This window comes from Seriola aureovittata, chromosome 16 (genome assembly GCF_021018895.1).
Source record: "Seriola aureovittata isolate HTS-2021-v1 ecotype China chromosome 16, ASM2101889v1, whole genome shotgun sequence".
Taxonomy (NCBI): Eukaryota; Metazoa; Chordata; class Actinopteri; order Carangiformes; family Carangidae; genus Seriola; species Seriola aureovittata.
Genome location: NC_079379.1, coordinates 19153868 through 19168006, shown reverse-complemented (window position 1 = coordinate 19168006; position 14139 = coordinate 19153868). Strand labels below are relative to the sequence as shown.

General features: G+C 41.7%; 1 protein-coding gene across 1 annotated transcript in view; it reads left to right on the top strand.

Annotated features, from left to right (window-relative positions):
• csmd2 (CUB and Sushi multiple domains 2) overlaps nt 1-14139 on the top strand; it is a 227600-nt gene that overhangs the window by 50798 nt on the left and 162663 nt on the right. The window contains exon 4 of the mRNA XM_056398872.1: nt 10454-10648. Coding sequence (XP_056254847.1) covers nt 10454-10648 — 195 coding nt within the window. The remainder of the gene's footprint in view (nt 1-10453; nt 10649-14139) is intronic.

The following is a 14139-nucleotide window of genomic DNA, read 5'->3' as shown; positions in this document are numbered from 1 at the left end:
TATGCCTGAAGCAATGCATAATATGGAACAAGGCAAATGTTGTGGGGTGGGGGTGGGGTAAGAGGTTAAATAAAGGAGAGCAAGGCGTGTTCTGGTGGATTATCATACTGTGATTATTATAGTGATTCAGAAGCGAAGAAATCCATATCGCAGCAGAGCACTAGCCATGTACTGAAACACAGTCGTTTAATGGATTTTATGATTGCATGACTCATCCTATATAACTACAGTTCAATAATTGGCCAAATGTAGCTTATTTTAGTCTTACAAAAGATCCTCACATGGTTTGCTTGATGATGATTGCAGGGTCGACGAGAGAGGCCGCTTTAGAAATGCAACAAATGATCTAAATGAAACCAGTCAGACCACTGATATTGCTGGAAGAAGAGTCTATTCAAAATGGGAATCCTCTCAGAAACTATGGTAATATCAACAAATTGTTTCTTAGGGGTCTTTCACAGCTCATGATTCTTTGCTAATTTAGTTTCCGTCTCATGTTATTTTCTCATCTTGTAGCGAAGGCAACCGAAGCTCCCACTCTATTAGAAATAAACTGCAATGTATTTCCTGCTGTCATACAAGCAGATCAGGCGCTTGGTCTAAAAAATTGTGACCATAAGAAATAAGGATGACAGGATGATTTAAGCGGTGAAGCAGAGCGTACAGACTAAAGGCACGAGGCTGCGGGTTAGAGTTGAGCCAAAAACAGAACTGCAGAGAGTAAAGAGGCTTCATTCAGGCTCCACAGGACTAAAATACTTCCATTGACCTTTTTGTCCAAGAAGACCTTCATCAGATCTTGAGCCATTGTATTCTTTACATGGTCTCTATGATTAATACATGTGATCATAAGATCATATATCAACAGCTTATAGATGTATTCAATCACAACTAGACAATATTTTATAGTTAGCTTTTTTCCCAGTGACCCTGTTAAGCTTTTGAAAAATGAAACTTCAGTATACTATTTTATCTGCCCTGTCGTTTTGTAACAAAAACCATAAATTTAAACATTAGATTAAGTTTCATGATTTGTCATATTGATTACTTAAAGCTACCAAATCATAAACACAAATCACACAATCACCACTATCAAAATCCCATAACAAGTGTAATAAACTTGTAGAGATTAGAAGCGATGTCAGTGACAGTGAAGAGGGTGTTAGCAACATGATTTGTTTGGAAGGTGGCTGTATTTACACAGTGCTATAATCAAATGTTCCTGACCAGTAAAACTGATATGAGGCCTGACTGGCTTTGCTGCTCCCCTCAGACAGACCGCCGACCTGTATTTCCCTCAGGTTTACAGTTTATTTGTGGTAGTTAGTCCCATGGGTGGTGGAGGTGTAGGCAGCTGTAAACTATACTGAACAACAGGAATCGATACCATTTTTGAGCAAAACAACACATAATTCAGAAGTTGAGGAATTACTGCATATTAAGACTCCGTTCTGGGAGACTTTTCAGTCCGGCTGCACTTTGAGCTGCAGTTTTGGCTTCACAAACCTGTCTGTCAAACGTTGCTCTAACTGCCAACGTTTGGCTGACTCTGGTTTTGGCATTTATGAGACTGAGTGCATCACTTACTTCTTACTTAGCTTACTCATGATCTGTCAGAATAGCAACAATATGAAACTAACATTGTCTTTTGCGTAATTATGATGATAATCATGTCTGGAAAAATTTATTCCATTTTGTGTCTGTACTATTTGTACACTACAGCATGCACAGTATGATGGAAACAGGAAGTTATCAAATGACAATATCAACTATCAGTACATCACTGGTGGGTGCGCTTTTCATGTCAAGGCCAGTGGGTCGGGAACAAAGAGATAATTTTGCTGAATTTGAAGTGCGGTGAATCTGGAATTCCCTTTCCTTTCACCATAGCAAACAAGAGGAAGCGAGAGAGAGAAAGGTAGAGAGTTAGGGGAAAAGCCAAGGTTAAATGAAGGTATTGATTAATCTTTCCAATGCACCTTTGCTTCATCAAGCCATCGCTGCTCTATTCTCTGCACAAGTCAGATAACAAAACTGATGGAAAACTAAAGTGAATTGAAGGAGACGTGGTCAATGGGATGTCATTCTGAATCCGTGTTTGACCTGTTGACCAGACAAGGAGAGGTATGCTTCAATTATTCCATTATCTGGAGCATGTTTATTCTTGACCAGAGTTTTACCTCCATATCGTTGTCGTGTAACACATGAAATAAACCAGCAGTATAATGCAGATGCAGGTTGGAAGATAACCAGGATAGTATATGGCCTCTATGCATACTTTAGTATATGGACTCTATTGATAGAGTATATGGCCATGAGGATTTGCATGTGATGGAGGATTTATAGATTTATTGCACTCCAAGAAAAGATATGCGTGTTTACGCATCGACACTTCCTTTTCCACTAAGTCCTCTCCGATGGGCCTTTACTGTTTCCAAGGCAACCTGCAGAGCAGGGGAGAGAGGATTGGCTGAGGGGAGGCCAAAGCAAGACAAAATACAGGAAAACATGAAAGGAGGGTAAAAGGCTTCTAGTTTTTTGCCCCAACAGCAGGACCTAAGAATGGTAATGTTAGGTCGACTCTGTACTTCATGGTATTGATATTCATTTTCCCCAGAGGATGGAGGTTAATCTTTAGTATGACTCTAAGGTGAAAATGTTAATTTCCAAATAAAATATTCTGATAGATAGCACAGTCTTGAAAATTGAACCTAATTTTTCTCTCCAATACTAATTCCCAAATATGTTTCCAAGCAATGATTAATATCAATACCCTTATTTCCCCAAATATAAAATATATAAACCCCCTGTACCTGTAAACCTGTACCTACACGTCATTTATGTGCTATCATTGGTGACACCAACATTCCTTCAGCATATTGCAATTACCTTGTTCTGTGAATTTGTGTAAATTTTAATTATCAAACACTACCATATAAACAGGTAGTGAGGTAGACATTTTTTATTTTATTTATCCTTTATTGTATTATATATGACTGTTTACAATGTGCAGCGTGAGACAGAATCTACTGAATCAGTAAACCTTCATTATCATGGAGGACACACTGCAATAGCGCAGTATGACCAGCCATGGACTGATAGTTATAAATTGACAGGTATTAAGTAACCCAGTCCAGTTAGCGTTCACATGTCATCCTCTTGATTTTGGATGAATCTGTCTGCGTGCACCTCCACTCTTGAGCTTGCATGTGTGACCACAGGATTTCTGTCATTTTTGTTTGCAAGAGTAACGTCAGTGGAGAGATAAGCCTGAGAAGCCAGGGGGATTTAGAAGCTTCAAGCCAGACAGAGTCAAGGCTATTCACAGATGTGTTGATCTCTTCTCCCAGCTCCTCCAGCCCAGTCTCTCATCTGTCTTCTGGCTTTTCTTGAGGTCTCTCATGCTCCCCAGTCCCTCTTAGTTTAGTCTCATATATAGTGAATGGCTACTGAATGGCACATTATTCCGTTTTGCAGACATTGTCGGTAACCATCAATTCTGTATGAGCTCTCCTTCACACCTCGCCGCCTCCCACACAGCAACTGGCCCTTTTACTGCACCTGCTGTTGTGTGCATGGGAAATGAGAAGATCTGGAGTTCATTCCAGTCTGTATTTGTGTGCATTTTTGTCTGTGTATGTGTGATTGTGTGTGCACAGGAGTTCAAACCTTCATTCTCACTCCAGAATTTTACTTGTTGCCAAGTTAGAGAAGCTTTATAAGCATCTAAGACAGGGATTTTCAAAGATGGATCTCTAACCTAGAACCATGCAGGTAGTGACATTCACATGTACACATACTTTGTATAAGCCCACTCAAATGTGATTACATTCAGCAACTATGATAAGGGCTTTCCCCTGATGGGAACATCTGGAAACCTTTACACTTCTTGAGAGAGTACATGATGAACAATGAAGATGTAAACCGACACTGACCGGTATCTGAGCCCTAACAAACCATGAGACATTTCATATCATCATCAGTGATGACATTTATGTGACCCACCTGCATGGGACCTTTTGAGAAGTATAACAAGACACATAAGGCATATTTCACTAGTTCAAGACAAAATTCTGAGTGTCACCAAGCTGAGTGTTTGTTTCCACTGCCTCAAAATCTGAGGTTAGAAAATAAGCATTACAGGAAAGTAGTGCTGCAGAGAACACAGCACAGTAATTAATTGATAACTTGTGATAAAAATATGATGAGACAAATCTAGTGCATGACATCCTTAGGATGATAGGATTCCAAGTATTGGAGCTCTGGCTCTTAGTCTCAGAAACCTCATCATACAGCATTTATCGCTCTTCCTCCTCCTCCGTCTAAAAGAAGAGGCTACCTGAATTCTTTTCCGCCAGACCTTTTGAAAATTGCAGTCTGTGACAACAATGCAGCACATCAACACTACAAGTTTTCTTTCATACATTGATACGTTTCCATGTTTCTAACAAATATCATCATCGACAGAAATTCTTTGTTAGCAGATATCTATATTTATATTCTGTATTATATAATGCACATACACCTACACACACTCACATGTGCACGGGCACAACTGTAGGATGTTATCTGTTTCTTGGATTAGAAGGAGAGTTAATTTCTGCATTCCTCAGCCTCTCTAACCAGAAGTGATGGGAGTTGCCAGCCTTTGTCCAGCCCATGTGTAGGGAACAGGAGGCATTGATTGAATTGCTGCTTGACAAAGCAGAAACGGCTTATTGAGCTAATGCACCTGTGTGTTGGGATCGATTTCGCAATGTCACTTCCAAATACATAGCAGGAAGACAGAGAGGGAAGGGAAGAGGCACAGGAAAAGGAATAGAAGCTAGAGGAAATCAGAAAGTGAGAGTGTGATGTAAGAGGTACTGAGATAAATACAAAAGTGGCTACATAAAAACCTACAGAGAGGTGAAGGCCTTCAATCTTTAGAGAAGTGGGTTGAGCTTCTTAAACTCCAGCGATCCACATCAAATAGTGAGTCACTGTAAGGTCATCTCATCTTTCCGGGTCTTGCTTTCTTTTGCTGGGAACTAATTGAGAGCCAGGTGCTGCCGAATGTAGCTCCTTCCTCCTGATGACAAAGCCGTTTCCACCAACATCCCTGCAACTATTTATTTCTTACCATCTGTCTATCGGCATCTTTATCTCCCTCTCTCCCTTCCTCTCTGTCTCACTTCAAAATATGAGTCAGCCTCTACTTTATTGCTTTGTTTATTTAAACAAAGATTGAGCTTTGACAGAGAAAAATAATACAGACTGGATGAGAAAGTACGTGAGACAAAAGAAGTCAAGAAAAAGAGCAGATTCCTTGCCTTGTGTATACATTTTATCCTGCACCTCCATGGTTCCTCTCAAGGTATATTCATGTGTAAATGCTCTCCCTGCTGTGTTACACTGTCAATCACGCACCTTCTTCGGCTGTTTGATATATGGCAGACAGAGTGATGTTGCATCAGCTGTACTGAGACAGGCTTGTCTCCCCAACTGTTGTCTCTTTCTCTCTCGCCCTTTCTCTCTCACTTTAATTCTCTCCTTTCTTGCCCTTTCTCTCTCCGCATATTACTTCTGACTTACTTGAGGGGCTTGGTTCCTCCTTCAGCTAAGGTCTTCATAACTTAAGAGACACAATAAAGTAATCTGTCTTAGAATACATAGCAGAAATCCATTTTTTATATCTTCCTTTTAGTTCACCATCTACCATTTACAGCAACTATTTCCATCTATCTATTAAAAATGGAAACACTTCCTGATACGAAACCTCTCGCTACAAAGTGTTACAAATTCACTATCTCTTTATTTTGCAGCATAAGCTTTTTTAAGAACCATTTTGTGAGAAATGGGTTCTACATTATGCAAGGGTATATAGCTATTCCCTTTTCCTGAGGAGTAGAGGATGACAAATTGAAGAACAGGCTTGAAGAGACCAGGGAAGAGAGTGCACCAGTCTTATTAGGGTCAAAGGTCATCCCACAGGAGACGAGCTTCATACCCTCTCCTTCTCCTCTGTCCTTTGTCCTAGTCACCAGGAATGAGAGGAGATGAGGAGAAAAGGCAAGGAATAAAGGAATGCAAGCGGATGATGTAAGGGAAGGATGGTGTGATGGATGGTAGGGCTCCTTGCTCTCAGTGTGTGTGTGTGTGTGCACACGTGGTTTGTGCACACTCGAGTTTGTGCGCACGTCTCTCCGCTGTTGGCCAGTGTGTGCCGTGGAGAGGGATGCATTGATGAACGAGGAGCATCCTTTGCCGTTTCAGCAGTAGAAGAGCTTAAAGCATCCGGGCCCCAGGGACGGGCCATGTCACAGTCTTCCATCCTAGTGACTTATGGACCTGCCATGACAAACACCTAAATGCTGCTGTTGTGGGGTCGTGCGTACGTGTGTGGGGGTGGGGGAGGCTGTTGGGATGCAATAGTCCACGTGATGACAGAAACCAGACTCCCTGGAAGGATCGCACTCCTGTGTTTTAAAAACCGAAACCACTAAGTGCTGCTAAGTTTCCAAATGAACGCTGTAAAGCTTGTAGAATAATTTGCAAAATAATTCTGATGTATGAAAGCCTGCACAGGGGAGGAAATTAATGGAGAATAATGTGAAGTCATCTCGCAAATATTTAAAATTGTTTTCTCATCATTTCTCTCAAGCTCAGGTGTGTGTGTGTGTGTGTGTGTGTGTGTTTTTTTGTCTTTCTCCCTCTGCATCTCCCTTTTTCATTCTCCCCCTCTTTCTGTTTAGGATTTAGCCTGCAGGAATAAATGGAATAGGTTGTGATAAATCAGTTTAAAGCACACGGTGCAAAAAAAGGCAGGTTGTTTTTTATACAGTGCTGCCTTGGTTTCCTGATTTTGGCTCCATAGCTACTCAGTAAGGTTCTCTTGCTTTATTATACGTATGAAGAGACATTACCTTTGCATGAATTGTATTTTTGTCTGCTATGAAATTCTACCTCTTATCAAATATGCTTTGGAAGGGAACAAAGTGGGGGAAAAAAAACATTATTTTCAGGTGTTTCATGCCTGATAAATGTTGCTGTCTTGATGCTCTATATCAAATACTGTCAATGTTTTTTTTTTTCTCTTAGCAACAGATACATTCACACTGTGAGAATAAAGAGAGTATTGATGATTTTCAGTCAGGTAAAAGAAAAAAAAGTATTTGCCACTTCAGTGCTCAAGGCATAGCCTTGTTCTGGGGATTGCACCAGTAATGGCACTATTAGACTTAATTTACTGCCCAAACTAATAACCTGAAATGGAGAGTGTGATGAGAATATCACATACATGCACGCACGCACACACAGACACACACACACGCACACACAGTGAAATGCGAAGTACATGCATGCACATTGACACACAGTGCTGTGCCCTCAATCAGCTCCAATGCAATAAAATCAGTCATCTGTTTCTCACACACACACACTTTTCCCTGTCATTCTCACAGCCTTGCTTACACCACCTCTTTCTCACTCGTCTGCCATCTTCTTCATTTCTTGTTTTTTTTTTTTTTATTGTTTTGTTTTTTTTTCTTCTAACCAAAAATAGATCTTCTCACAGTGGACATTTTGACTAGTGGGAAAAGCACAGGTGTAACTAATAACATTAATGATGGCTCGGTTCCATATAGGCATGCCAGTAATCCATGCCAGTGAGCCAGCATGTACAATATCAGGGCCCTGGCACCGGCACATCTCAATGGAATGCAGCCAGTGTTAATGTTGTTAGTTACATGTGTGTTTGACAAGTTAAAATGTCTGGCTGTGAGGAAGTGCTCCACATTTATATCTCACAAATATTGCTTAGACTCAAACTTTTCTGACCCCAGAGTTACATTCATCTAGCCTTGCATGGTCTCAACTGCAGGGGTGAAGCTTTTACCTGGATGCCACCAGGGCCCCATGTGGCCACGCTGCAGCACTGAAGCCTAAGTCCCGCTGGCTGCTATGCTGATCAGTCCTTGTGTATATGCTAATCTGGTAGTGATGGAAGGGAAGCTGTAATAAGGTGGCCTTGGCTGGTCAAAATAAAGGCTGTGGCACAGTGGAGCCTAAAAGTGACAAGTCAGTTTGTCATCGGATTAGGCCAGAGGGAGAGAGCCCAAGTACTAACCAGCAACTTTAAAGGGTAAATCAGCAGTGAGTCATTTAGGGCAGAATCCTTGATGTCTGAGCAGGTGTTCTGCCTTCAGCAGATGATGGAAAACACCTGCTGTGAAATCACTGATTGGGATGTAGCTAGAAGTGCAACATGCAGCTGCAGTCTTCTGCCCTGTGAAAGTGAGACATTGCTGATTTTCCCCTTTTAGAACCTCTTTAAAAAAGTAGGGAAGTATTGTGGGTGACAGCGAGGATTTGGCTGATATGTTTTGCTGTTGGCCAGCAATGCTGATACTGACTATTTGAACTGAAGTGACTTTGGGCTCGTATATTTTTAGTCTGGCTGGCTGTTGTTGTTAAAATGTAAGTAATTGGTTAAAAATCCCTTTGAAACATGCAAGGTTGAGATTGTGTTAGCCACTGAGAACAGTCAGAACTGTTCTCAGTGGCTATCAGAAATTAATTTAAAAGAAAAATTTATTAATAAATGATCTTTTGATGATAATTTAATAAAGGTCCATTACCTACACACACAAACACATTTTAATATTTCATTTGCGTTCTCATTTTACATTAACAAGCCAAATATAAACACTCTGCAAAGCAAACTGTTTTATTATTATATCATTTTATATTCTGTCAGTCAAGGGTGCTGTCTCCAATATGGGCATTGGCATTATGTATTGGTGAGACAGGAGTACATTGCAATTGTTTTGATCTCCGTCATCTGCAGACCTCTTACCGCCCCTATCGATGGGCACAGACTGCCAAATAAAAGCCTACTCTGTCTCACAGCTTCACGGCTAAGGTTACCTTTGTGAGGAGTACACACACACACACACACACACACACACACACACACACACATGTTCGAAATCAAGCTCTTAGAGGTCATGTTTGTTTTCTGACTGGACACAAACTGTTTGCAGTCTATTTATTTACCAGCGAGTTAATTCCACAGCTCAAGCTCGGGAATGCTCTGTTGGATAAAATGACTGATCCGTCCGTCCGACCTTGCTGTAAGGAGGCTTTAGCTTACTGGGCTAGAAAGAGCAAAAGATGAAAACAAACAATATAATTTGTTTTGTTTTTTTTAGGCTTTAAATGAACTCTTCATACTAGTGACTTTGTGTGAGTCATGAAAACTAAAAGCTAAAAAAGCATTATATTTTCTTAGGAAAAACATTTCATTTAATCTTGTGCTTATTACTTATTCTTATTTAACCTTTTTTATCTTAATATAAATGAAAAATATTTTCCAAACTGATAGGGCTTGTTCATGTTGAGAACAAACATTTTGCTGCGCAGCCAAAAAATAAACATGTTTCCTTTGAAATATTATAATCTCCTGTAATACATTATGAAACTGGAGACATTGGATAGTGTAGACGTATACATCGAGTGTGATGGTGAGGTGCCAGTGAGCTGTGTCGCTGTATAGGAGCCATTCTGTCCTCTCTGGAGTTCAGTCCAGTTCCTGTGGAGAGACTGAGTTTCATCCAAAGTCCAGCACATGGTCTGGCCAGCTCCCTCACCGTGTGGGAGTGTGTGACTGGGTGACTGGGACTGTAAGCTGGATGACAGCGTGTGTGTGTGTGTGTGTGTGTGTGTGTGTGTGTGTGTGTGTGTGTGTGTGTGTGTGTGTGTGTGTGTGTGTGTGTGTGTGTGTGTGTGTGTGTGTGTGTGTGTGTGTGTACGTGCATGAAATGCATGTTTGCTCATGGCAGTTTCCTTCATACTCTGAGGATTTATTGTTTGAGATGCAGCAGGAACACAACCAACACACACCTATATAGGATTGTAGCCAGTGTTCTGCAGGGTTGGCCATACTACTGCATGTCATCAATGAAAACACAAGCTGCAGTCACTGGAATATAACATCTGAAGCAAGAGGTTCAGGAACGGGAGACTGGCTGAACTTCCTTTGAACTTGATTTGCATAATAACACACAATTAGACAAGGCTCTGTCAATACTGAGCACACTTATTAGCATGCAAGTGCATGGTTGGATAAGCAGTGATGGTCAACATGGCATCCATAAGTGAATGAGTGAATGCAGGGTTTTTTCTGAAGCACTTTAGGAAAGTAAAATAGAAGTCTATTTCAGTAAATATACAGTGTATACAGTAAAAGTGTATTTCTGAAGTAAGTCATTGCTTGGGTCTGAAATGTTGTTGTGAGCAGATGGCTCTGTGTGTGTGTGAGTGAGTGAGTGAGTGAATGAGTGTGTGAGTGATTATGTATCACCAGACTCTTTTGGCTCTTATCAGGACTAACATGACGCAGCGCCACAGACTAAACCATAAACTGCATCATTAACGGTCCTCTCCTTTCTCTTCTCTCTCTCTCTCGACCCAGCTCTACCCAGCTACACTTGTGGCAATCCTGGACAGCTACTCAATGGCCACCAGCAGGGGTCCACGTTCAACATCGGGGACAAAATCCGCTACAGCTGCAGCCCAGGCTACGTGCTGGAGGGTCACACCACCCTATCCTGCCTTGCCACTTCAGCGGGTACTGCTGCCTGGGATTTCCCCCTGCCCTACTGCAGAGGTATGTAGGAGGGACAGTGGACAGCTGTTTATCATAACAGGTCTTTAGGCTTAATCTTGAAGTACTTCCACAAAGTATACATTTTAATTGCATCTAATTTAAATGGCTTTGAAGAAAAGTTTTATGACCCCCACAGCCAACAGCTAGCTCAGACATTCAGATTTAGTTTGATAAATATTCGAAACACTTTATAGAGAATTTATTTTACCATCAACTGTAAAGGTGGATGATAAAATCACAAGTCTGGGTAATACAAACTGACAGCAGTATGGTTGGACCAAGTGTCTGAAAGTATGCATAAAAGTTGCCTCTCCATGATTTAAATGTGTTCACATGTCATTTTATCCACAAAAAAAGCTAAGAAAACCATAAAAATCTTTAATGTAGATGACAACATTGAACTTGCTTTTGAAATGAAGACCAATCGACCTTTTATTCACCAGTTGATAAACCCCATCCTCCAGCCCACACACACTCACTTATATTTACACAGGCCTTCATATGACCTGAAAAGCTTTTCTGTGGTTATACTGATTTCTTATTTACCATGACAGGACCTCATGTGTTCTCTCTCAGTCAGGTGCTTGTGCCAGTTGTCCTTCTCTCACTGTTAGCAAGCACCCCTGCGGCAGCGACACCTGCCAGTGTGTGTTGTCTGACCCAACATGACACAGTTCTTGAAAATAGTTCACTGTCGGCAAAGCTGATGCCATTGTATATAATTTTACAGGATTTCACTTTAAATAAAAGTAAACTCTTACATCACTGAAACACATGCACATGCCATACACGTGTGTGTGTGCGCGCGCGCGTGCGCACGTGTGTGTGTGTGCGTGCGTGTGTGTGTGTGTGTGCGCGCGCGCGCGTGTGTGTGTGTGCGCGTGTGTGTGTGTGTGTCCGTGTGGCCAATGATTTGTGTCAGTGTGCCTGCTGAGCAGAGCGCTGAGACACTGTGCCATCTGCAACCAGGCTGGGAGTCAGGAAGCCCACATAGGAGCACACATGGCTGGGCACCACGCGCCAGCACAGTCCCCACCCACCCACCCAATCACATGCTGACACATGCACATGCCTGCACTCTGCATCTAAATGTATTAAAAGTATTGTGCGTGCAATTTGTAATCTGTTCTTCAAAATTTCTCACATTTCATGTCACAAACATTCACAAACACTGTCATCTCCCTTTTTTTTTTCTCCATAATCCACCAACAATTTGCTGTTCAGACCCAAACTCAGCTCTTTTTGCCTCCTCTTTGCCAACCTTTGCACCTTCGTGGAAGAAAAGAAAATTGCTCCAGCACTTGTGGATGTGATTATGCCACCTTTCCAGCAGAAATTACATGCTAACTGACACTTTTTCCTGTGATAAATTGAAGTCTCCCTGTGCCACATAAAAGTCAACGTTAACACCTGAGTGCTGCTTCATAATGCATAAGTGCATTGTTAATGTCACTCCAATTACAGAGCCTGCCCATATGTGAAAGAGCAGGAGTCGCGCTGCACTTTGGGAGCGGGGGGAGAACATTTTGGCACGGTCACCATTCTGGACTCAGGAGAGGGCAAGCGTGCCAGCATTGTCAAGCCATAGATAATAAGTAACCATTGATACTGATGGCATGGATAATCTTTTACATTTCCTGTCTAATCCTCGTCAATTTGTTCTCTTACCCCATAATCTCAAAAACTACATCACATGTCATATGAGCACACTTAGAGATTTTACATCTCTTTTTCTGCCATACTGTCACTCCTTGCTCTGCAGAGAGAGGAAACAGTGATTTTTGCTGCTGCATATCTTTCTAGAAAAAGGCTTATTGCTGACAAGTTCTAAATGTCACTGCATATACCTACAGCATTGCGCACACACACATACACACACTGCTATTTATCTTTTGTGTGTGCACATGCTTTATTCCACCTATTACAAAGGCAGGATTTTTAATGGTATTGTGGCACATTAACTTGTCCCATTTAAATTCCAAATATAGTTTTTTAGCTTTTGCTGTCTGCATGTTTGGTGTATATATAATAATATATACATGTTTAATATATCCATTTTCGATGGATATTAGCTGTTAATGTTTTTATAGCTTGCAAGCATTGCCCATTATTCCTCATATCTTGGTTACCAGGAATCGAAGCGGCTCTTTACACTTTATGAAAAACCATGACATCCTAAGTGACAGGCTGAAAATATGTACTGTTCAACCGTGGGAAGCATCCTGACATCTACAATTGACTGAACGAAAAATGTTTCTGCACATCTCACATATTGAGGAGGTCAACAGTTTTTTGGATTCATATTTTCCATGGTATAACCATTTTTTAGTTTTCCATTGTGATCGAGTGCTTGCATGGGCCAGCAGCAGCCGCAAAATGTAGAGAGCGAAGGAGAGAGTGAAGGTGAAAGGGAGTTAGGGGAGAGTCAGATGCTTCCCTTCAAGTGTGAAGAAACTGTCTTGTGTGGAATATCAATGCACTTCCTCATCTTTTCTTCTGTCTCCCTTCTACTTCCTGTCACTCCCACTGCAACAATCAGCTGTCACCCCTCTCGCCATCTCTCTCTTTCTTCATTGTCCACCCTCCCTTTGCACTTTTCTCTTGCCCATCCTCGCTTGTCACCTGTCATCCTCTTCATCCCTTTCTTCTCGCCCTTCTGTCGTGGTTTCCCTCCTATTCAAGTTCACACCTCACAGGTTTCCGCTCGTCCGTACACTCCCTTGCCCTCCCTCTGGGGGGTTGCCGTGGTGACAGGTAGGATGGATGATAGACAGGGCCTGGCACCTCTGAGTTCCTCCTCCCCCCTTTGAAGCACCCCGCACCACACAGCTAGCTGGCCGCCCACTAATGAATCCCACACCCCGCGCACACACACACACACACACACACACACACACACACACACACACACACACACACACACACACACACACACACACACACACACACACACACACACACACAAATTCAAAAGCAATAATAATGTGGAACTATCATTCAAAACTTTTGATGTGTTCATTACAGCACATACTGTAGCGATCAAGTCTATTTTCTCAAATTACACACAGGACTTGCAGTCCAGATATCACGTAACAGTGTATTGTAGAAAGCTTTAATGAACATATCAGAAACTGGGCAGGAGAATTATCTTGGCAAGACATTAAATACATACTTTATTATTTAATGGTCTCCTTAAAGCAATCTTGAGGAGGGAAGAGTTGCTTTGATTAACACAAATCTGAATTAATCAGAATTTAATCACTTCCCCACACGTTGCATTAGGTTGCATCACGCATCCTACCCTGCTCCCCGCTGACTGTAAAACCACTGTGGGGCATTTTGAAATCCTATGACTGCCGTCTCTCTGGCCTATGGCAAAAATTTCAGACAAAGGAACAATATGCTGTAACTCGCTGCACATCGTCATGCCCCTGAATTTGCGCTTTGGCTCATGGCAGGAAGATCATTTGTGGCCAGGAAAAAAAACAACC